The sequence below is a fragment of the Leptonychotes weddellii genome, chromosome 10 (genome assembly GCF_054177405.1).
Source record: "Leptonychotes weddellii isolate Sample4059 chromosome 10, ASM5417740v2, whole genome shotgun sequence".
NCBI classification, from domain to species: Eukaryota; Metazoa; Chordata; class Mammalia; order Carnivora; family Phocidae; genus Leptonychotes; species Leptonychotes weddellii.
This window is the reverse complement of record NC_138378.1, coordinates 14,481,412-14,504,101: the sequence shown is the minus strand read 5'-3', so window position 1 is coordinate 14,504,101 and position 22,690 is coordinate 14,481,412. Positions and strand designations below refer to the sequence as shown.

The 22,690-nt window shown below is 51.4% G+C and overlaps 1 protein-coding gene across 2 annotated transcripts in view; it reads right to left on the bottom strand.

Annotated features, from left to right (window-relative positions):
• LOC115937097 (junctophilin-2) overlaps positions 1–22,690 on the bottom strand; it is a 63,462-nt gene that overhangs the window by 10,920 nt on the left and 29,852 nt on the right. Inside the window, exon 3 of one of the 2 annotated variants that reach the window (XM_081832731.1) lies at positions 1,581–6,335. The exons of the other annotated variant lie outside the window; for it this stretch is intronic. Within the exon in view, the coding sequence (XP_081688857.1) occupies positions 6,224–6,335 (112 nt within the window). The 3' untranslated portion in view covers positions 1,581–6,223. Of the gene's footprint in view, positions 1–1,580; positions 6,336–22,690 lie in introns of those variants that run through there. 2 annotated transcript variants of the gene reach the window in all.

The following is a 22,690-nucleotide window of genomic DNA, read 5'->3' as shown; positions in this document are numbered from 1 at the left end:
AGGAAAAGGAGGAAGATGAGGTTTATGACATCAAGACGGAGTGTGGTACATACATATCATATTTGCCTGCACGCAGATGCGTGTGATTCAAAGTCCTACACTTTCCAGAAACAGTTCCCTGGAAACCTGAAACCCCAGGTCGGGGGGAGGAGGAAAAGGGCTGGGCAAACCTTCAAAGGGGGAAAATGTCCTTTTTTGGTAACACCAACTGGATGGCACTTGCTGGTTTCCTGGCCTGGGAAGCTTGTTGCAGGACTCTTCCTAAGGCCGGAGCAGCAGCCTGCACACAGAGCCCCAGAAGAATTGGGGGGGTCAACTGTGGCCCCCCCCCAGCCCAGAGCAGCCAGAACAGGGGTGAAGCAAGGGGAGGCCACACAGCCCAAGGCAATGAGGGCTGCTGTGTTCAAAGGAAGCCCACTCCCCTTCCTTGTGTCCGTCAGTCTGGCCGATGGAACCCCTTACCAGCGCTCCCCCAAGTCTCTGGTCTCACAAATGACCCCCAGCCTTGGAGCCAGGCACCCCAGTGTCCTCCCGCACCCTCCTCCTGGTCTCCTTGCCGCAGCCAAGGCCATGACTCACCAGGTCCCTTCTCCTACTCCTGCTATAGCTCCAGCATCTGCAGCCTCTCCTTCCTTCCGTCACTGCTCCTCCAAGCCCCCGACAGGCTCCCTACAACTGATTGCAGTAGGCGGGGGCTGGCTTTGTCTAGGTGTCCAGCGGCCTCAACTCTTGCTTAAAATCTTTGCAAGGCTTCCTACCACGCTCAAAATCAAGCCCAGGGCACTTAACACAGCCTTCCAGGCTCTCCAGATCCTCGGGCTGGGGCGTCCAGATGGGTGTATCACCTTCAGGGCGCAGCCTGGGGCAGCTCACACCCCCCCCCACCGCTGTTGCCCAGAGGCTCTCCTAGGCCAGGGCCACACAGTGTGGCCCATCACCCTCCTGGCCCCTTCATCACCCGGGAGCTCGTCGGAAATGCAGGTTCTCAGGCTCCAGTCCAGACCGGAGTCAGACCCTGGGGGAGGAGCCCAGGAATCTGTGTGTTATAAGCCCTCCCGAGCCGCCCACCCTCCTGGCAGTTTGAGAAGCTTGTGCTAGCAGACAGAGAAACCAGCTCTATGTTGGGCAGCTCCCAGCCTGCCCAACTCCCGGAGGAGATTCGAGTGTTTCTCCTCAAGCACCAGGATCCCTCTCTGAGTTCAGGTCCTGCTAGGGAAATGCTCCCTGTGTCCTGGCTGAGGCCGCTGGGGGAGGGTCTCCGAGGATGGCTCTGACCTTCAGGAAAGGAAAGCAGCAGAAACTGGGGCAGTGGGAGGGGCAAGGAGCAGTCACTCTTCTTGATTTCATTCGGATTATCTTTGTCAGCAGGGTTAAAAATAAGGCTGGTGGTTCTGGGCTAGGGGTAGGGCGATAACCGGACAGAACCACTTCTGAGAGCATCCCCCTACCCCAGCCTCTTTCCCCCACCGCCAGGCCCCTAACTGCGGCTTCCAGTGGGGCGGGGGGGCGGGGGGGGCGTGCTGCCCGGCCCCCTCCACCACACATTGATGGCTTCACGGGCCAAAGGGGATGCCCGCTGGACTTACCCCTGACTCCATGCCTTCACTCGGGCTGTTCCCCCACCTGGAACACTCCTTCCCCTCCGTCCACCCTCCCAGTCTTAAAGGGCCAGCTCAAGACCCACTTCTACATATTGATTCATTCATTTAACAACTTTCTGGAGAGCCTACTGTGTGCTAGGCACTGTTCCGAGTACTGTGGGTACCAGAGCAAACCAAGCATCCAAAAGCCCCTTGCAGAGCTTGGGTTCTAGTGCAGGGGTGGGAACTGCAGCAGCAGGAGGCCAAATCTCGCCCACTGTTCCCTGCTCTATCACGTGAGCTAAGCCTGGGTTATATATTTTTGAATGGTTGAATGAAAAAAAAACAAGGGTAATATCTTCTGACACATGAAAATTACATGAAATTCAGATTTCAGTGTCCATATAAATAAAGTTTTATTGGAACCCAGCCACACCCATTTGTTGACACATTGTCTAGAGTAAGTAGTTGCCACATAGACTGTGTGACCTGCAAGGCCAAAAATATTTACCATCTGGTCTTTTACAGAAACAGTTTGCTGACCCCTGTTTTTTTCTTTTTTTAGATTTTATTTGTTCATTTGAGACACAAAGATACAGAGAGAGAGAGAAAGCATGAGCAGGGAGAGAGGCAGAGGGAGAAGCAGGCTCCTCGCTGAGGTGGGAGCCTGATGTGGGGCTTGATCCCAGGACCCTGGGATCATGACCTGAGCCGAAGGCAGATACTTACCATCTGAGCCACCCAGGCACCCCTGCTGACCCCTGTTTTAATGCATTCACTCAATAACTGTCTCTTCTACTACTACTATTAAAACAATATTAATCTGTTATTTGTTGAGTTCTTTATGCCCAGCTCTGTGTCACCTTAACACAAATGACCTCAGAGAAGTGGAGTCCCTTTTTCAAGGTCACACAGCTACAAAAGTGAATCGGCCCAAGCTCTTACCCATTACACCAAGCTGTCACCCTCCTCCCACTGACTCTGGGCCAAGTCCTCCATGTGCTGGGACCAGGGATGGCGATGATTAGGACCCAGCAGCCACCCGAGGAACTCAAAGCCTAACGCAGCCCTGCCAAGTCAACCACAGGACATCCCTGAAAACCAGTGATGAACAGCGGCAAAGAGCAAAGCCTCAAAACTGCTTGGTAGAGCATCTAAGAGGGGGAAACTCCAGTTGGGTAGCTTGGGTGTGGGGTCCTAGCTCTGCCCCTTACACCCTTCGGCAAGTCTGAGCTCCCTGAACCCCGATCTCCTCATCTGTAACATGAGGGTAATAACAGCACCTACCGGAGAAATGATGTAATGAATGACCAGTCATCTGGCCCTTGGAGCAGGGGCCAGGACACAGGAAGTGCATATAGTGCTTGTTAATAAAATAAATAAGCACACTTTTTTGGAGAAGACTAAAAGTCCTGGATGGACTACATGCCACTGATGTGTTAAATAAAAATTAAAATGATTTTTTCATTTTTAAAAGGAAAACAAAAATCTTCAGAACAAGAAAGCCATGCTGTGTGTGGAGGACAGAGGCGGATAATGAGAGTCCCCAGCTCCAACTTCTGCTAGCCTCTCTGGAGGCCGCAGAGATGGCTGACAGGGACAATGCTGCCAAATGTCTTCCTGCGGTGGGGGATGCTTCAGATGCCACTGCCCTGCCCTCTCCCAAAATAGCCCCTCGCCCACAGCTCTGGCTGGCCATGGCCATTTCCTCCAGAACAATCATGGTCAGAGTAATCACGAGCAGGAACCACAGCTGGGGTGTTCAGACTGCCCCCCCCCCAGAGAGCTCCCTGGAAGAAAGCTCCCCACCCCCCAAGCATATAGGCAAGGGCAGAGTCAGGGAGTCCTGACTGATGGGGGAGCCTCCTCCTGACCCCCCCCCCAGGACTTCATTTGGCAAACTGGGCTAAGCGCCTGCTGGGAAGCCCCTCCCCAGAGGGGTTAAGGGCAGACACTCAAGTCCAAATAAGAGTCCCACCACATTCGACGTATCTGACATCTCCTCCCTGGTCTCAGTTTCCTCAACTGTGAAATGGGGATAATAATACTTCACTATGCTACTGAGAGTCTGAAATGAGCATTTAACAAATATTAGCTTTCATTATCATGGTTTTTGTTACTATTATAACAATGCTGACCAGCAATTCCCTTCGGAAGTCTATGGACTGCCCACAAATTGGGATATAAATATGCGTTCTTGTAGAAGGACATGTCATCCGAACCCTGTCTCAAGGTCCACCCATGTGGTAGCACGTGTCCGTCCTTCATTCCTCCCTACTGCCTGACATATTCCACCATGTGCAAAAACCAGACTGAGCTCACCTGTGCCTCAGCTGGGGGACGTTTGGGTTGTTCCCACCGCTTGGTTGCTATGGACATTTGTGCACAAGTTTTTGTGTGGTTGTATGTTTCCATTTCTCTTGGGTGCACACCTAAGAGTAGAATTTCTGGGTCATATGGTAACTCCATGTCCCAGGTGAGGAACTGCCAGGCTGGGTCCAAAGTTCCTGCACCATTTGACATCCCCCCCATAACATATGAAGGCTCCTGTTTCCCCATTAGACCCATCTTTTAAATTTTATTCATACTACTGGTTTGTGAGGTGCCATCCCAATATGGTTTGGATTTGCACTTCTCAGATGGCTAATGATGTTGAGCATCGATTCATGGGCTTCATGGCCATCTGTATATCTTTTGAGGAGAAATGTCTATTTGGATCCTTTGTCTTTTTTAAATTGGGTTTTTGTATTTTTGAGTTTTTCCATCTGTAAAATGGGGACACGAATAGCCCCGCCCTCACTGGGTGGTTGGGATTATAGAGTGAATTACTGTAGTAAAGCATTTGGAACAGGGATAGCATATAGCAGGCTCTATGCAAGAGTTTGAAAATTTTCGATAAAATGGTTTTGTTCTAGTTGAAGGGGGGGGGGCTGTGCCACATCCTCAGGCCCTAGAGAACCTCCCCACCTTGGAAACCCAGCCTGAAATCCCCAGGCCATGGAGGTGACCTCTTCCAGATCACATTTTATAGCGACCTTTCTCCCCTTCTTAAAGGGGAGCCTCCAGGCCTGCTGGAAAGTCTCCTCTACATGTGAGCAGGTGTGCGAGACCTCCCCCCTCCCCCACCAAGAAGGCAGAGGCAAAGTAGTAAGAGTTGCTGTTTACTGAGTGCTAATTATGTGCCAGACACTTGACCTATGCAGTCGGCTGAATAATGTTCCCAAAGATATCCCAGTCCTAATCCCTGGAACCTGTGAATGTGACCTTATATGGCAAAAGGAGCTTTGCAGATGTGATTAAGGACCTTGAGAAGTGGGGATTATCCTGGATTATCCAGGGAGGCCCTAAATGTGATCATGCGTGTCCTTAGAAGAGGAGGCAGAGGGAGATGGGATGGCGGGAGAGGAGAAGGTGAGGTGATGACAGAAGAAGAGTCTGGTGAGGTGTGATGTGAAAACAGAGGAGGGGCAGGGGCGGCTACTAGAGACTGAAAAAGTCAGGGAATGGGATTAGCCCCTGGAGCCTCCAGAAGGAACCAGCCCTGCTGACCTTGGCTGTAGTGTGCGGAGACTGATTTCAGACTTCTGACCTCCAGAAGCATAAAGGAATAAACCCGTGTTGTCTTAAGGCCCCACATTTGTGGAAGGTTGTTATGGCAGCAACTGGGAACTAAGACAACTTGTGTGATCTCATGTCATCCTCAAGACAACTCACTTTACAGGGGAAGAAACGCAGGCTCAGAAAATCATTTGCCCGAGGCTCATAGCTGGTGAGTGCCAGGGCCTTCTGGCAGCAATGCCTTTGCTGACCCACGCGTCCCCTGTGTTGCCTCAGTTCACGCCCACTTTCCAGAAGGGCCCAGTGGCTGCCACCCAGCCTCTTCCCGCAGGGACGGTGTGAGCCCTGCCGTCTGAGAGGGCCCAGGGCTGGTGGTTACGAGCAGTGATAACCCTACTTCCCCAAAGAAAGGCTAGTCTGCCGGGGCCTGGGAACTGCCCGGCTGATTACATATGACTGAAGTCTGGCTGCACTTCAGTGACTAATGCCATGACAGGGCGGGGACCTCAGGCCTCGCACCCCTTCCCCACACAGGACTGCCCCGCAGTCCCACCTGGAGCGTAGTCGCCAGCAGGGAGGCCTCTTCCACATGAGTTGGCAGAGAACTTCAGAACCCCCCTCACAGTCAAAAATCCAAGTATAACTCTGATTCCCCACAAACTTAACTACTAATAGCCTGTGTTGATTGGAAGCCTTACTCATAACATAAACAGTTGATCAACACCTATTTTGTATAGGTGTATATACTGTATTCTTACAATAAAGTAAGCTAGAGAAAAGGAAAGGTTATAAGAAAACACATTTACAGTACCATACTGTATCTACTGAAAAGAATCCGTGTATTTAAGTGGACCCATGCAGTTCAAACACATGTTAATCAGGGGCCGACTGTACATATTTAGTCATTCAGATGACCAAAATATATGTCTCTTATATACTTGGCCTTCGTCCTTGGTTCCTGTCTTGCGGTTTCCGGAACTCTTGGAATTTCCTGATAAGAGCAATAGGAGCATCTTTTGTTAGAATATTTGGTCTCTTGGGGCGCCTGGGTGGCTCAGTCATTAGGCGTCTGCCTTCGGCTCAGGTCATGATCCCAGTGTCCTGGGATCGAGCCCCGCATCGGGCTCCCCGCTCAGTGGGAAGCCTGCTTCTCCCTCTCCCACTCCCCCTGCTTGTGTTCCTGCTGTCGCTCCCTCTCTGTCAAATAAATAAATAAATAAATAAGAATATTTGGTCTCTTGTCCCCAGTTCCTAAAATCACTTCAGAGCCATAAAAACGAAATGGGTGTCTTGATATTCATAACAAACCCCTTTCCAACACAACTGAGTTTATGATAATGAGGTGACTTTGGGAAAGCCCCTAAGGATGGAGGCTGGTTGCCAGGGGAACCGACCAAGAAGGGAGGGTTGGAACTCTCAGTCCCACCCCATGATTTCGGGGGAAGGAAGAGGGGCTGGAGGTTGAATCAATCACCAATGGCCGATGGTTTAATCAATCATGCAGATATGATGAAACCTCCATAAGAACCCAAAAGGACGGTGTTTGGAGAGCTTCTGGGTTGGTGAATAGGTGAACGTCCAGGAAAAGTGTCACACTTAGAAAGGGCACAGAAGCTGTGCGCCCTTCACCCTATCTTCTCCTACACAGCTCTTCCATCTAGTTGCTTCTGAGTTAGATCCTTTTATAGTCAACTAATCATCTAGTAATAAGGAAATGGTTTCTCTGAGTTCGGTGAGCCATTCTAGCAAATTAATTGAACTCAGAGGGGGTTGTTGGAACCTTCTCTCTACAGCTAGCCAGTCAGGAGCCCAGGTGAGGCTCTGGACTTGCAAATGGCACTGGGGGACCTCTTGTAGGACTGAACCCCTAACTTGTGGGATCTGATGCTATCTCCCAGTAGATAATGTCAGAATTGAGTTGAATTTTCAGACCTCCAGCTGGTGTTGGTGAACTGCTTGGGGCCTTGGGGGAGAACCACAACCCCTCTCCCCCGCCACATGTTGAAATTGGGTGGGGAGACCCCTTACCACCTCCTAGGGTTGCTATGAGAATTCAAGGAGTTCCTACACAGAGCAGCGGCGCACAGAGTGAGTACTAGAGGAGTGTTAGCTTCCGCTACTATAGATTTTTCACTGAAATAATTCTCTGTGTTTCTGTATGTTCGCATTCATCATTTCAAATGGCTCAGCGTTTTCCTTTAGAAATTTGGCATCGACATTTTTTTCTATGCCAGTGATCCCGCTTTGGGGCATCTGGCCAACAGGCTCAAAATGACGCATGTCCAAAGGCATTTATGGCAACACGGTTTGTAATCCCAAGACTGGAGACAACCCCAAAGCTAGCAGTGGGGAACTGGTTAACCTAAGTTATGGTATGTATGGCCAGTTGAAGGACTTGATGCAGACAGTACTAAGAATGAGATAGATCTTTAGGACAGAGTGAATCCTGATATGCCAAGTTACAGAGCAAGGTGTAAATTACTGGATATTGTATGCAACACTCGTGCAGACAAACAAGTGTGTTTGCTCCTCTGTATATGGGCTATTTCTGGAAGGATAGGTATGAAATTGGTCATACAGGCTGCCTACTGGGATGGAAACTAGATGGCTGGGGAGGAGGTGGAAAGGAGGGAGATATCCACACACACCCCCTCTGAGCTGCATGCCCCATCTCCTCCCCCTGCCCCAGCACATCATCCTCCACCCTGCTCCGTGCCCTGGGAGACTGTCCTCCACGGTCTGCATCCACAGTGCCCTTGCTCTCTGGCTCCCAGCTGGCTCTGGCCCATGGGGGCACCAGCCAAGAGCTGGAGGATGGAGCGGTCAGGGTATTTATTCCGTGTCCCTCTTCCAGAGGGCTCTCTCCTCCACAGCTTGCACCCACTGACTCTAGTATAATACCACTTCCTCCTCTGGCCCTTCAGACCCAGGACACTAGTGGCTTCCCATCATCGCTGGCCCTGGGTAGCTCAACATCCCTTGTTAGTTTGCTGCCCACAGGGTACCAACTTCCAGTTAGAAGATGAGTAAGTTCTGGGGACCTAATATACAGCATGGTGATTACAGGTAAGTATACCGTATTATATACTTAAAAGGTACAAAGAGAATAGTCTTAAATATTAACACCACAAAGAACTGGTAATTATGTGACACAAGGGAGGTGTTAGCTAATGCTAGGGTGGTAATCATTTTGTAATATATAAGTGAGTCATATCAACACATTGTACAGAGTGTTATGTGTCAATTACAGCTCAATAAATTTGGGGGGGAAAACCCAGTAGCTTCATGAAACTGTCTGCAGTTGAATTCTCTGAATATACCCCTTCATGCCAGGACTCTGACTGATACCCTTTTAGATCTTCCCAATGTGCATATAGTATGTGTATTCCAAGGTAAGCAAATAAATACATTTTTAACAACCTAACATCTATAAGTGCTAGGATTTTTTTTTTTTAAGATTTTATTTATTTATTTGAGAGAGAGAATGAGATAGAGAGAGAGAGGATGAGACAGGGGAGGGTCAGAGGGAGAAGCAGACTCCCTGCCGAGCAGGGAGCCCGATGCGGGACTCGATCCCGGGACTCCAGGATCATGACCTGAGCCGAAGGCAGTCGCTTAACCAACTGAGCCACCCAGGCGCCCTATGAGTGCTAGGACTTTTAAAGGTACGATTTAATTTATTCCCGAAAACAAACCTAAGGGCTGGTACTGTTATGTCCACTAAACAGACAGGGAGCGCCACATAGCCAGAAAGTGCTCTAGACCCCAGGTTGGCCCGATTCCCAAGCCTGTGTCAGCCAGGCAGGATGGGCCCTAGTGGGCATTCCAGGCTCCCCTGAGTACCCTGCAGGAAGAGGGCAAGGAATGGATAAGACCCAGGTTTCCTGAGCTGGTCCTGCTCTATCTGATGTTCTCCAGTGCTTTCTTGGAACTGGAAGACTGACTAAGATGTATGCGGCAGAGTGATATTAAACATATGGAGCCACTGCTGTAAGGGGTGGGCACCAACCAGCGGAAGCGGCATGCCAGGCGGTTAACCACCGTAGAGTTGCCGGGTCCTGGAGAAGTCCGTCTCCTGGGCAAGAGGCCAGGTGTAAAGGGCAGTAAAGGGAGGTGGGGAGCACGTAGGGAGCTCAGGGCAGCTGCTGGTTACAAACTGGTATAAACCAGAATATTTAAAAACTTTAACAACTGGCGTGATGTTCCTGGAGTGTCCAGCTGGATACTAACCTTGAAAGTAAGTTTTCCTTCTTACACCCCACCTGCTTCAGAAAGCCTTCCCCAGAGATTACCCCCAGTAAATGTGATCTTGACCCTCTGCGGAAGCCTCCTCAGTGTCTTTCCCATGCCTGGAGGATAACATCGAAAGGCATTATTACGCTATGCATATGACCTCATGATCTAGCCCCTGCCACCCCTCGGGTCTTAAAGCAAACCAGCCCTCCAGACAGGCAGAAATTTCCAGATCCCCATGTGTGCCCTACTATTTCCACCCCTGGGGCTTGTACCCAGGCTGCTTCCATTCCTGAGAACACTTGCTCCCCCCTTCATCCTTCTTCTCTTCATCTGGTGAACTCCTACTCATCCTTCAGGACCCTTCCTCAGGAAAGCTTACCCTGAATGTCAGCTCTCTGCTCTCGCAGTCCCCTGCACTTAGCTGCCAGGTCACTTTATCTTCCTCCAACCAGCCTGTGAGCCCCCCAAAGGGGGCAGAAGCCTCACTGTTGTGTTCCTACCACAGCAGAAGCAGGCATGGAGCAGGTGCTCAGTAAGTACGCATCGGGTAAATGTGTCTTACGGATTACATATTTGATTGTGAGACTCACGCAGCTGGAGGGACCCTCAGAAAGCATCCCTTCTCATTTAATAACAATACAGTAAGCAGATGGAGAAACTGAGGCCCAGAGAGGCCTATGTGATCCTTTTCAGTAATTGAAAATTAATCCTGGTGATTGTTACCTCGGGTGCAGACATGTTAGAAGGGTCACTTACTATGTGACAGGCTCTGGTCTAAGTGCTCACACATATCACACCACTAAACATGAACAACTGGATGGGAAATACTTTATTATTATTCTCCTCGGTGTACAGATGAGAAAACTGGGACTCTGGACATTTCAGGAACTTGCTCAGGGGCACACAGCCGGCAAGGGATGGGAGTCCTGACAGTCTGGCTCCAGGATCTGTGTTTCTCCAACGCTCCGCTCTGCTGCCACTCCCTAGTGTGGCCACAGGCTCCTCGAGGGATGGCAGCAGCGACCAGCCCAGACCTGGGCACACAGTAGGTGCTCACGGAAACCTTGGGCAATCAAGCTGACATGAGGGCATGGTTGCGTACTAGGTACTAACAGAGGGGAAAACCCAGACCCCTTCCCGTCTCTTGCTCTGGGAATCTGAAAGGCTTCAGACAGGCTAGGAACGGCTCTCTCCAGAGGGCCATGATCATCAGGGCGCTCCAGCAGGGGACAGAGCCTGCTGGGAAATGGCGCCACCTTTTGTTCACTCTGCTCGGGTCCAATCCAGCCAGGAGGATGCTGAATCCCCTGAGACCGATCATCATCACCACATTACTAACAGACAATACATGTTGAGCACCAACTGTGTGCTTACCGCGATGCTAAGACATCTGCATGTGTTACTCCACCTAAGCCTCACGATATTCCCCGAGGTAGGTATCACTATCGGTTCCCGTTTTACTGGTGAGAACACTGGAGATGGAAAGGTTGTATAATGGATCCTAACTCACACAGTCAATAAAGGGGGAAAGCCAGGAATCCCAGTGTGGCCGGCACCAAAATAAAAAGGTGGGAACATTAGTTAGTGTTGGAATCAGAGAACCTGGCTTCGAACCCCAGCACCCCTTCTTCCAAGTTTCATGACCTTTACCAAATCACAGAACCTTTGTAAATCTCAGTCTTACCACCTATAAAATGGGTTAATAATGGCACTTAGTCACCACTAGAATTACTGTAAGGATCAAGTGAACTGTGGCATGTGAAGCGTATATTCACTCAATCGTCATAAGTATTTACTAAGCACCAACTGTGTGCCAGACCCTGCACTAGATCTGGAGTGTGGCCATGAATAGGAGAAATTCCCCACCTGGAGCTTACAGACCGGCCTAGCCTAGTGCTCCGTGCATAGTAGGTATCCATGAACGGTAACTGCTATTTGGGGGATTATTACTTAGAGAGTGATTTTTCTCCCCAAGGGTTGGACTTCCCACCGGGATTGCCTGCCCAAGGGCCCACGGACTTGGCTCCAGGAGTGCTCTGCACACACCCCCCCCCAACCCTGTGTGGTGAGCCAGCCAGCAATAGCATCCCACAGGCCCGAGTCAGCAGACATCTCCGGCCTAAATAAGGACAAGGCACCCAGGAGGGCTTTCTGTGAGCCTGAGGAATGTGACAGCTGAGGCCTCCCTGCCCAGCACCCTCCCCCGCCTCCAGCCCCTCCCCAGGTGGGGCCCGGGCTATGGCATTCCAGCTTTTTCCAGAGCAGCGCCCAGTGTCCCCAACACCCCCCTCATCCTACTCCAGGCTGTTCTGAAAACTGATAAAGAGCCTTGGGAAGGAATTCCAGGCAGCTACAACTGTTCCCGAGGGCTGGCATCTCTGCCACCCCAAGGATGAGGAGGAGGGAGGGGCCAAACCCAGCCCCAGAGAACCACATCCCTTGGTTCAAAAAGCATTTCCAGAGATTTCATTTGGTCCAGGTGCTGTGCCAGGCTCCAGAGGGGGATCTGACCCTCTAGCTCTCTTCCTGTGACAAAACTGTGTCACAGCGGTCCTGACTGGGATAAGTCGATGGGGTGGCGCAGGGGGAACACATCGAGCCCAGAGATGGGATCAGGGAAGATCTCTTAGAAAAGTTTGTGCTCACGCAGTGGTTGGGTGGGAACATTCCGGCCACAGACGACCTGGGTTCAAAACCTGGCTCTGCTTCTTCCAAACTGTGTGACCTTGAGCAAACTCCTTTAATTGCTCTGTGCCTCACTTTCCCCATCTGTGGAAAGGGTGAATAACACCAGTCTCATAGAGTGGGGAGGATGACACGTGTTGGTATGTGCAAAGGGCTTAGAGCAGTGAGAGGAGTTGTGTCCTCAGGCTTTGTTTCGGGTGACTGGAGAGCCTATCCAAACCAGGGAAGCTGAGGGTGAAGGGGAGGCTGCTAATCATTGTGCCTAGCATGAACCAGGGCTGGCCCAGGCACTCCAGGCTGTGTGATCGTCCCAGCCTTGACCACACACCAAGGCGCCAACTGAGGCTGAAGACTGGCAACCGTGTCTGTCACTCTGTGAGGCCGGCAGCACTGAGCACCATACCCAGCGCACCGTAGGTACACACAAGGGCTGCTGAGGTTTGTTTAGTAGATCTGACCTTCACATTTCCCAGGAAGAAAAAAACCACCCATACAATGAAGGCATTTAAAACCAAGACTTTGTCCAGAATCCAAAGAAAAATCAAGGATTTCTAAGAACTGTTCACTGAGCTTTTCATGTGGTTCCATGCCCGGGCCCTGGGGTGGTGGAGTGAAGGGGGAGGGGAAAGAGGTGTCTCAAGGGAGCAAAATAAAGCAAAGGATTCCATTCCTGGTGGCCAACCACAGTTGGCCAGACAAGGAGGAAGGATCTGGAGACAAGGCCAGAGACAGAGAAAAAAGGCTGTCAGGGAGGAGTCAGGTTGCAGCTGGCCTGAGGGATGTGTTCACAGGAACAGATCCACTGTGGAGAGGGCACACTGGGAAGGGCATGGGGATCTGCCTGAGCAAAGGCAGAGAGGTTGGGCGGGAAGGGGGCCTGTGGGGAGGAGAGGGCATGTTGTGATGGCTAAGAACCAGGGCCTGGGACCAGATGCCAGGGTCCAAGTCCCATCTTCATCCTCTACGCACGGGCTGACTTTTGGCAACTCCTGCCACTCTACTTCACCTCACTTCCTGCAGCAATAAAATGGAGCTAACTAACCTTTGCCTTTCAGGCTCGCCGGAAACCGAATGAGATGGTGCCTGGGAGATTCCACTCAGTAGGTGGCATGTTGCAAATATGGGAGCAAGCTCCACAAAGAAGGGATTTTTGTGTGTTTTGTTCATTACTGAATCCCCAGCACCTAGAAGAGGGCCAGGCCCAGAGTAGGTGCTTCATAGCACTTTGTCGAACAAATAAACAGCAGCTGTTACTACGATTATCATCCTCATCACTATGCAGCGGTAGGCCTGCCCAGCTAGAGCAGAGGAAGATGAAGGAGCCTTGTGTACAGACGGGGAAACAGGCCCGGCAAGGTGAAGGGGTGTGCCTGCTGTCACACGGCCAGCAAGTCACAGAGCAGGAACTGCCTCCCTGAACGGGCTCTTCAACCCCACCTGTTCTACCCTTCTCTCTGCCCGCCTTCTGGAAGCACTTCCTGGGTGCCTCCTCAGTGCGGGCCTCCAACAATGCAACGGGGATACAAAGAGCAGAGCCCCGGCCATAAGAAGCTTACAGACTAGTAGAGAAGACTGACAGGAAAACAATCCACTTTGGAACTTTCAGGCTTCTAGACTCGGGAGCCCCGAAGAAACAAGGAGCTGACAACAGCTGGGCTACAGCTACACGCAGAGCGAGATGGAGGAATCAAGCCCTAGGTCAGCTGTGCACGGGAGCTGCTCAGCCAAGCTCTCTCTCCAGAGAGCCAACCTTGTCACTGCTCTTCCCAGCTCTGCATTGGGGGACAGCACTTCAGTAGCAGGAAATGGGCCACAGTGGCGGTATTTACACCACAGAGGTTGGCAGGCTCAAGGAAGCAGGTTCCCCACCTCCCCCCACCACCCGCCCCTCCAAGAGCTACTTCATCCGCACGCGACTTCTCAGATTTGACATGAACTATAAAAAAGTTAACTGAGCAGATTCAGACCCTTGCAGTTCACCTCCTCCCCTGGACAATTTCTGTGACCCCCTTTGAAAAACAGGTTACTAGCTTTCTTGACAAAAACTCTTGAAATCTGTCGTCCCTGACTACGGATCCCCTACCTATTGCAGGACAATCCGAGGAGGGGCGTCTGTATGAAAGGAAACCTGCAATCTGTTCTATGAAGGAGGTGGGGGAGCGGAAGAGGACCCCTCCAGGCTGTGGACAGGTGTCCCCTCTTCTCCCGGAGTGTAGTCCTTGGAAAATGACAAAGTCTTATTTTCAACTCTGAGGCTGTGGTCTTATTCTCCATATCCCTGTGAGCTGGTCCATCAGAGAAGACAGGAAAGAAGTCAGAAAAGGCTGTTCTGAATAGAGGGAACTGCAGGAGCCAAGGCACGTGAGCTGTTAAGGCACACACACACACACACACACACACACACACACACTGTTTAAGAAACTGAAAGAAGTTCAGCCTGACAATGTCAATGTCATGAGTGAAGGAAGACCTAGGACTGAGGCAGATGATAAAGGACCTTGAATGCTATGGTCACTAAGCATGGCTGAGACCAGTTAGCAGTTCATCAAACCAGTTACCTCTTCTTCCTGGGCACACACCTGCCTGAACTGTTCCCCAGCCTCCCTTGCAGGAAGGTGTGGCCCTGGGACTGGACTCTGGCCAATGGAAATTGAGAGGACATGACGAGCCCTCCTTCCTGGCCTGGCCAATAAAAACTACCCACTTGCATTTATTCTGGGTGTTTTCCCTTTTCACTGGCTTGATGCAGAAGAGCATGACAACCTTGGAAGCCGAGTGTTGAAGATGGCAGAGCCATAAGACGGAAGGAGGCTGGGCCTCCGAATCGCTTGAGAGAGCATTGCCCACCAATAAGGGCACTGATTTTGAACTTTACATAGTGGGAAGTAAATTTAGGCTTGGTCTGTTCTACAGCTGCGTGTGTGTGTGTGTATCCTACAAACATGTGAAGGAATGGCAGAAGTGGAGGCTGGTCCTGAGCCCCTCCCGTCTATCTGGGTGGTTCCTACTCCAGTGCTCCTCCAGCAAGCCTCAGCTGTGAGGTAAACCATTTGCCACATGAGGACAGAGCAAGAGGAAGGCTCTGCTCTTAGACAAGATTCAGGGAGTCACCTGTTCATCTGAATGCCCATCCTTTCTTAAGAGCTCCTCAGGCCCACTAAGATGTCAGTCACTGACAAGCATTTAGTGAGTGCCTACTGAGTGCAAGGTTGTCTTAACTTGGGTGCATCTCACCCAGAACTCCACAGAATCTAGTTCCTAGAGCACAGACCCTTCGAAATCGGCTTTCCCTCTCTCTTTCTCTGAGGTTCTGGGAGGACGGAGAGGAGAAATCCGTCTCTTTAGGCCAATGTTTGTAACTGTGGAATACTTAGCACTTGGGACCAAAATGACAGGTAATACCGGGACATTCATCAGGTCACACTGTTCTTTCATTTTTTTAAAGATTTTATTTATTCATTTGACAGAGAGAGAGAGAGAGAGCACCCATACAAGTTGGCAGAGCTTCAGGCAGAAGGAGAGAGAGCAGCAGACTCCCCGCTGAGCAGAGAGCCAATGTGGGGCTCAATCCCATCACGATCAGACGTTTAACCAACTGAGCCACCTAGGCACCCCAACACTGTTCTTCTAAAATTAAAATTCAACCATCCTGATTTCATCAATGAGAAAGTCTCCTTTGGGACTTTTATGTCTTTAATGAGTCTCTTATATTCCATTATTTAGCACAGAGAGAGAGCAGCAAGCAGCGTTGATCTGAGTTTTTAATGAGCAACAATCTGAGGGATGGTTTAATGGTATTTTTTTTTCCTTGTGTGTGTATGTGCCTTTTTTTTTCCCCCTAACTTTTTATCTGACACTGGATTTCTATTTATGGTAATGATGTAAAAATTTCCTTTATAAAAATAAATGTAGGTTTAAGAAAGTTAAAAATATTTTTAAGATAGTACAGAGATAAATAACCCAGGTGGGACGTGGATATAGCATGGCTTAGGAAGGTCCATCAGCGACTGGCATTTGGGAAACCCTGCCTCAGCCCATGCTGCCGCATCTCTGTGCCTCTGACCATGGTGGTCCCTCCGCTGGCTCTTCCATGCTGATCTCATCGGGCTGCCATGGCCTCGGGTGGGGCTGAAATCATCTCCCAAAGGAGCTGTGGCAACAATAGCTGCACGTGGCAGCTGCATGTGGCTGGGGCGTGGGAAAGGCCACACAAGGAGACGAAGCTAGGTCGGCTATTTTTCCCAAGGACAAGTAAAGGAGAGCTCAGTGCTCCAGGAAACAGACACCCCCAGAGGCAGGGACTTGCCCAAGGTCATTCAGCACGGCAGCGGCAGAGGCCTCTCACTTTCGTTTCACGTGGATGGGAAGATAAAATGGGACAAGCACTACAGACAGCCTTTGATCTAGTCACTGCCCCTTGGGGACCTTATCCTAGAGATATACTAGCCCACGGATGAAATGATGAGTGTCCAGCTTTATTTAACATACCAAAATTCTGGAAACTACCCTAATGATCATGTTCAGGCAAGAGGGTCCTGATTCAATAAATTATGATCCAGCTATATAATGGAATATGATGCAGGTGTTAAAGAAAAAAAGTTGATAAATGTCTTTACTGGGGAAGATACGGAAAGATCTCCAATGCAGACACAGCAGAGAAGCAAAGTTCAGAATAGTATGTGTAATATGCTACCTTTTGTGTAAGAAAGAGAAAATAGGAATCCAAGTATGCATTTGCTCGTGTTAGGTGGAACTGTATGAAATTGCCATTTTGTAGGTCGGACACGGTCAATTTCATGGGATGCACCTTCATATATATACACAGCGTAACTGGAAGGAAAGGAAAAACTGCAAACAACAGTTGCCCATGGGGTGTGGAGGTGTCCTCACTGGAGGACACGGAGGGGAGGCGGACTCTACATTTTTATAATGGTGGGGTTCTGAACCATAGGAATGTGTAAACCATTTCAAAAAAATAAAGGAAGAAATAATTCGGGCTCCAGGATGGCTTTTCTGCTGCAGGAGGAGCCCAGCGGGGCTGCCCCAGGTTAGCCTCTGATAAATCCCCTAATGGAGGACCCGATCTAAGGCATTTCTGACCCTCTACCAGGTGGGTCTGGCCAGGCTTCTGGCAAGGCTGCAGCAAGTCCTATGGAGTAGAGTTTAGGCAGCGGGCTTCCGTGACCTTGGGGTAATACCCCCCTTCCAGGTAGGGCTGCCCGAGCCAGGGCTGATGGGAACAGTGCTCAGCAGTAATGTGATAACCCCCACAAGGGATGTGGCTTGGCCAAAGGTGGCTCCAGAGACGGATTCCACTGCACCCCTCCTTCCCATCTGCGGTGCCACTCCACACCCCTTCTCAAGACGTCAAGAGAGAGGCTCTCCTCGGAGTGACTGCTGGGACTGTGGAAACATCTTGGAGATCCCAGCTGGTGGAAAAGTGGACCAGACCCTCGAAAGCGGAGGCCGGAGGAAGGGCCTGCATCAGCTTAGGTCGGAGCAGAACCGTGAGGTGGTTAAGACAGCTTTTACGGAGCAGACATTGCTAGTTCCTCACCAAATATCCGTTTTCTCCATCTTCCCCACTCACAGAAGGCTAATCTTGTTTAGGAAAACAACATGTCTGGTTAAAAATACTCATCTTCCCAGACCCCTTGCATGCGGAGAAGGCCACGCGATCCATCCTGGAGAGTAAAATGTAAATCTCTGGGGTGGGCTTCACTCCCCCATGAAGGGAAGCTGTTGTTTTGTGGCCTCTGCCCTGGGATGAAGAGGTGAAGCTAGGGGTACGGTGGCTGTCTTGGAGAACGACAGAGACCACACTTGCAGGAGAGTAGGAGGGAAAGACAGCTGGAGATGGGTCCCTGCGGGCATCCTGGGGCTGCTGCAACAGCCTGGCACTGCCTCCCTGATCTTACGTGAGGTCCGCCCAGGGGTTAAGACACTAGAAGCAGGTTCTGTCGCCTGCAGCTGAGCGCCATTCTAACTAACCCGGTCCCGGAGCTGACTGGGCTAATGGGACCGGTGCTCAGAAGCTGCAGAGAGGCAGAACATTCTTCCGGTTTTAGCAAAGCCAAACGTCAAAGTTGGCCTGGACCTTCTCAGGAGGGGTGTCTCCTATGCCCAGAGATACAGAAGCGGTGACCGCAGGGCCGTCTGGAGTGGGTGGTGGGGAAGGCACTCTGACGCTGGCGGGGGCTGGACCAAACGGCCTTGCCGGCTTTAATCATACCCACTTTGGGAGGTGAGGAAAGGACCCCAGGATGTGTGCCCAGTTATGTCTGGGCGAGGCCGCTGCCCTACCATGCCCCGCAAGGCCCTCCCCAGGCACTGTCCTACAGGGCGGTCAGTGGGGGAACGGGCTCCATCTGCACCGTCCCAGGGAGGCGGCGGCTTTCGGGCACTGGACACGTGCCTACTGCAACCAAAGAATGGAACTTCCATTTATTTAATTTCACCTCATTTAAATGTAAATTGCCACATGTGGCCAGTGGCTCCCATGCTGACAGAGGGATCTGCCCCCACCCCAGCCCCACACTCGGTCTGGCCTCTCCCGCTGCCGTCAGCCGCGCTGCCCTCCCCGTTGCCCCTAGAGCACGCCAGGCTTGCACCCACCTTGGAGCCTTCTCCTCGCTCGGCTCTCTGCTGGGCTGCTCTCCCCCTCAGACATCCCACTGGCTGATTCTTTCAACTGCTTGGTGTCAACTTCTCAGCGAGGCCGACCCTGACCACTTAGGTGAGAAGGCAGCTCACCCCCTCCCACATGCTCTATCATTTACTTATCCTGTCGGCTGTGTTGTTTGTCTCAACTAGAACTTCAACTCCACGAAGGCCGGAATCTTTAGCTTTTCTTCCCCCAAGAGCCTAGAACCCTACCTGGCCCAGAGGAGGTGCTCAATAAATATTTGCTGAATGTGTGTGAAGGCTTAAGTGAGTCGAATGGAGGGTGCTTCCTATCATGACATGTTTGGGACCTAACGTTACGTCCTGAGCCTCACTCTGTCCTGGGCGCTATGCCAGGCGCTGGTACCTGGCAGTGAACACGGCAGATAGGGTCCATACCCTCAAGGAGTATGCAACCTAGGGAAGACGGGATGAGTAGGGACAATGGCGGGGCATGGGTAGCAGTTGAGGCAGGGGCACCTACCACAGGGAAGCCAAACTAGCAGGGAGCTCTGAGGGAGAAACATTTGCGCCAAGTGAGGCCTGACCAACGACAAGGTGTTAGCAAGCTAAAGATTAAAGGAAGACCACTGCAGGCAAATGAACAGGATGTAGGAAGGACCACAGGCAGAAAAGAAAACAGCCCTTTGGAGGAACTGTGGCTGAAGGTGGGTGATGGGGAGAGTGGCTTGAGATGGCGCTGATGGGGTAAGCTCGAGCCAGACAGGAAGGGTCTTACGGGCCAAAGTCAGAAATCTGAAATTTCTCCTAGAAGCAGACATCACTGACCCCACGTCACATCTCCTCAGTCTTCTCGTAATCTCACCCACTGCTGTGGAGGCAAGTTCCCCGTATGGTAACGTTCCCCTCGCACTGCTGGTGTCTCATACAGCACGGTCTTCTGCTTTCTGCCCAGAGCCTGCTCTGAGGCTACAGGAGGCCCATTCGGCCCCACCCCAAGTGCAAGCACACCAGGGAGTGGAGGAAGATTTATGTCCCCAGGGGAAGTCTTCAGTGAAGGGGGTACTGGAGTGGGGGTGCGGGATAGGGCTTTGTCCACCCACACTCCATCCTCCAGGTGCACAATCTGGGGGGTGTTCTGTGTCAAGGTCCCAGCCCAATCCACTCCCTGCAGCCTACAGTGATGCCTCCATAACATGCACATAGACTGGCTTTTCCTTCTTCCCTGTTTCTACTCTACCCACTCACCCCCCTCACCTTCTCCTTCCTGCATCACCTCCCACATCAGCTACCTGCACCCAAATCCTTGCCTCAAGCTCTGCTTTCGGGGGAACCCAAACTAAGAGCCCCAGGAAAGTTTTGCTTACCAGAGTGCATGCTCCGGCTTACATTTATAAAAGCTCACTCCAGCTGCTGTGTAGGGGAGAGTACAGGGCAGCAAGAGGAGTGAAGAGCTGCTGAGGGGCCCTTACAGTGGTGCAGCATGAGGGGTTGATGGCCAGCACTCGGCTGGGGGCAGTGGAGACAGAGAGAAGGGGCCGGAGACACTTGCATCCCCCTTGGGACCAGAGGCTCGGTGACAAGTTGGGTGATGTGGAGGCTTGGCCTGTGCCTGCCTGGCTGTGAGAACCAGGCCCGCCGAGTTCCATGCCTCAAGTCCAGCCTGGCTCTGGAGCCCAGTTGCAAAGGCACTATTTTTAGAGAGCTGGGTGTTTACTTGAAGTTTCTGAAGCCTGGGCTTTATTTTTAACTCCTCTCCCAATGACAGGACTCACTGGTGTGGACTTAGGAAGTCAAGTGGAAGTTGGATTGGGCTCTGGAAACCCAGGGGAGAAAAGTGGCTCGCACTGGGCTCACCAAGGATGAGCTTGGAGGAAGAGCCTGCTGGCCCCTCCACGTTCCACTTGCCTGAGTTTCTGGTGATAAAACAGGCGACAGCCTCTACTCACCAAGCACCTGCTGAGCGCCGAGACCATGCAAGCCCTCTACGCACATCACCTCATGGAATCCTCACTGTAACCCGGGAGGCAAGGCTGACGCTGTCCCCATTCTACAGATGAGGAAAGTGAGGCTCAGAAGGACCAAGGACACGCAGCCAAGTAACAACGTGGGATTCGAACCTCAATTTCTCTCTCTCCCCAGCCTATGCTCTCAACTGCCCTGCCATACAAAAGGACGGCCAGGCACCAAGGTCCAGGCACAGAATATCAGACTGGCAGGATAGTGACGTGAAATGTTCAAGTTGAAGGACTTCTTCTTCCAACTGTGGTTAAGGGGGAGGAGTCTGGATCTGAGAATTCAAAGCCTGGTTGTATCAGTTACGTTGGGCCTTTGGCCTAGTTTCCTCGCCTATGAAATGAGTTGTTTATTACATATAAAGAGTACCTCACTCATGAGGACTAAGTGAGATGACACACATAAAGGGCATCAGCACAGAGCCTGGCACGCGGTGGTGAGAACAGGCCCTGTCCTAAGCACTGTCCTCTCAATGCCTCACGAGGCAGGTGCTCCCATGATCCCATCTTAGAGACACAGAAAGGGGGGTACAGGAAGCTTCAGGGAAGTCACTTGCCCACGAGACCAGCCAGTGTCTGGGACTAGAACGCAGGCAGTGCACGCCGGAGCTGAGCCCTTGAGCACTCACCTTATGACAGCCCCTGTCATTCTCATTCTGTTACTGTGATTCCAACACCCCGTATCCTGGCCCTTCTGGCACAGACCTCTGAGTCCCTTGTGCTGCTGGAGCTCAGCTCAAGTACCAGGGTCAGGGGCCAAGCACTGGCTTTACGCGGTCGGACTTTCCACTGTGATGTAGGGAAACACTTACATTGACAGAAAGCACCATTTTTCTCCCGAACGTGCAGGCTATTGGCCTATCTATTCTCTGACTCTGCTACTGAGGCTAAAAAATCAAGCTGGAAAGGTTCTGGAGTGGGACTGTAGGCCCAGATTATAGGGCTAAGGGTTGGGGAGAGAAAAACATTCCTTTCCATCTTCCAGAGCCCTGTGCTCTTCCTGGCTGATTTATTAAACGTGACCCAGAAGTCCACTGAGGTTTCACCAGAGCCCTCCAGACATGCCCCTCTCTCTGCATGACCCTGGCTGGGTGGCCATCCCTTTCTAGACCTCAGTTCCCCCATCTGTGAAATGAGCACATTGGGCAGCATCTTCCCTGAGGTGCCTTCCAGTTCTGAGCAGCTTTTTCTGAGGAGTGATTGGAGCTCACTGGGTCTTTTCTCGGGTTTTCCACTCTCCAAGCTTGGAAGGTGTGGCTCCCGCAAATACACTGCCCCATAGTTTGAGCATCTTCTTGCTGCCAGGGGCCCAGGCAAGGTCTCCTCTCTCCCCAGACCACTCAGCTCAGAGACTGGCCTTGGAGTCACAGCTGGCTCTTGTATGTCACAAGAGTCTGACTCTGACAACTCAGGACATTCCATTCACCCTGGTCTTCATTCTCTGGGAGCAAAGGGATTTTGTCCACTGGCCACTCTCCAAGGAGGGATGTGATGGAGGGCAGGAGCCGAGGGTCAGGGGCCTCTCCAACATTTCAAGGCCATCCTGGGGAGTTTAATGCCCCTCAATGGAACCCCATATCCAGGTCCAGGAGGAACCAGGAGGCAAGCCAAGGACAAGCTTTTGCCTCTATGAGCATGGGCAGTTGACGGTGGTCACTGGGTTTATGGAACACCTAATGAATGTCCTCAAATAATTTGGCAAAGATGCAAAAGACTAATACATGGTGTTGGTGAGAGTGTGAGGAAAGCCATCCTCCTGGGCACTACTGGTGTGAGCAGAAGGTATAAATTTGGTGCAACCCTTCAGGAGGTTAACTGGGGTTCTGGTAATAATGAAAACGCACATTCTTTTTGACTTGGCAATTCCACTGCCAGGAATTTAACCCACAGATGTAGATCTATGCGAGCAAGGACAGGCAACAGGCTAAGGATCTGGCCCCCCTTGCAACAATTGTGGTGGGGGGACATTAGACAGGGGTGGCTTGGATTTCT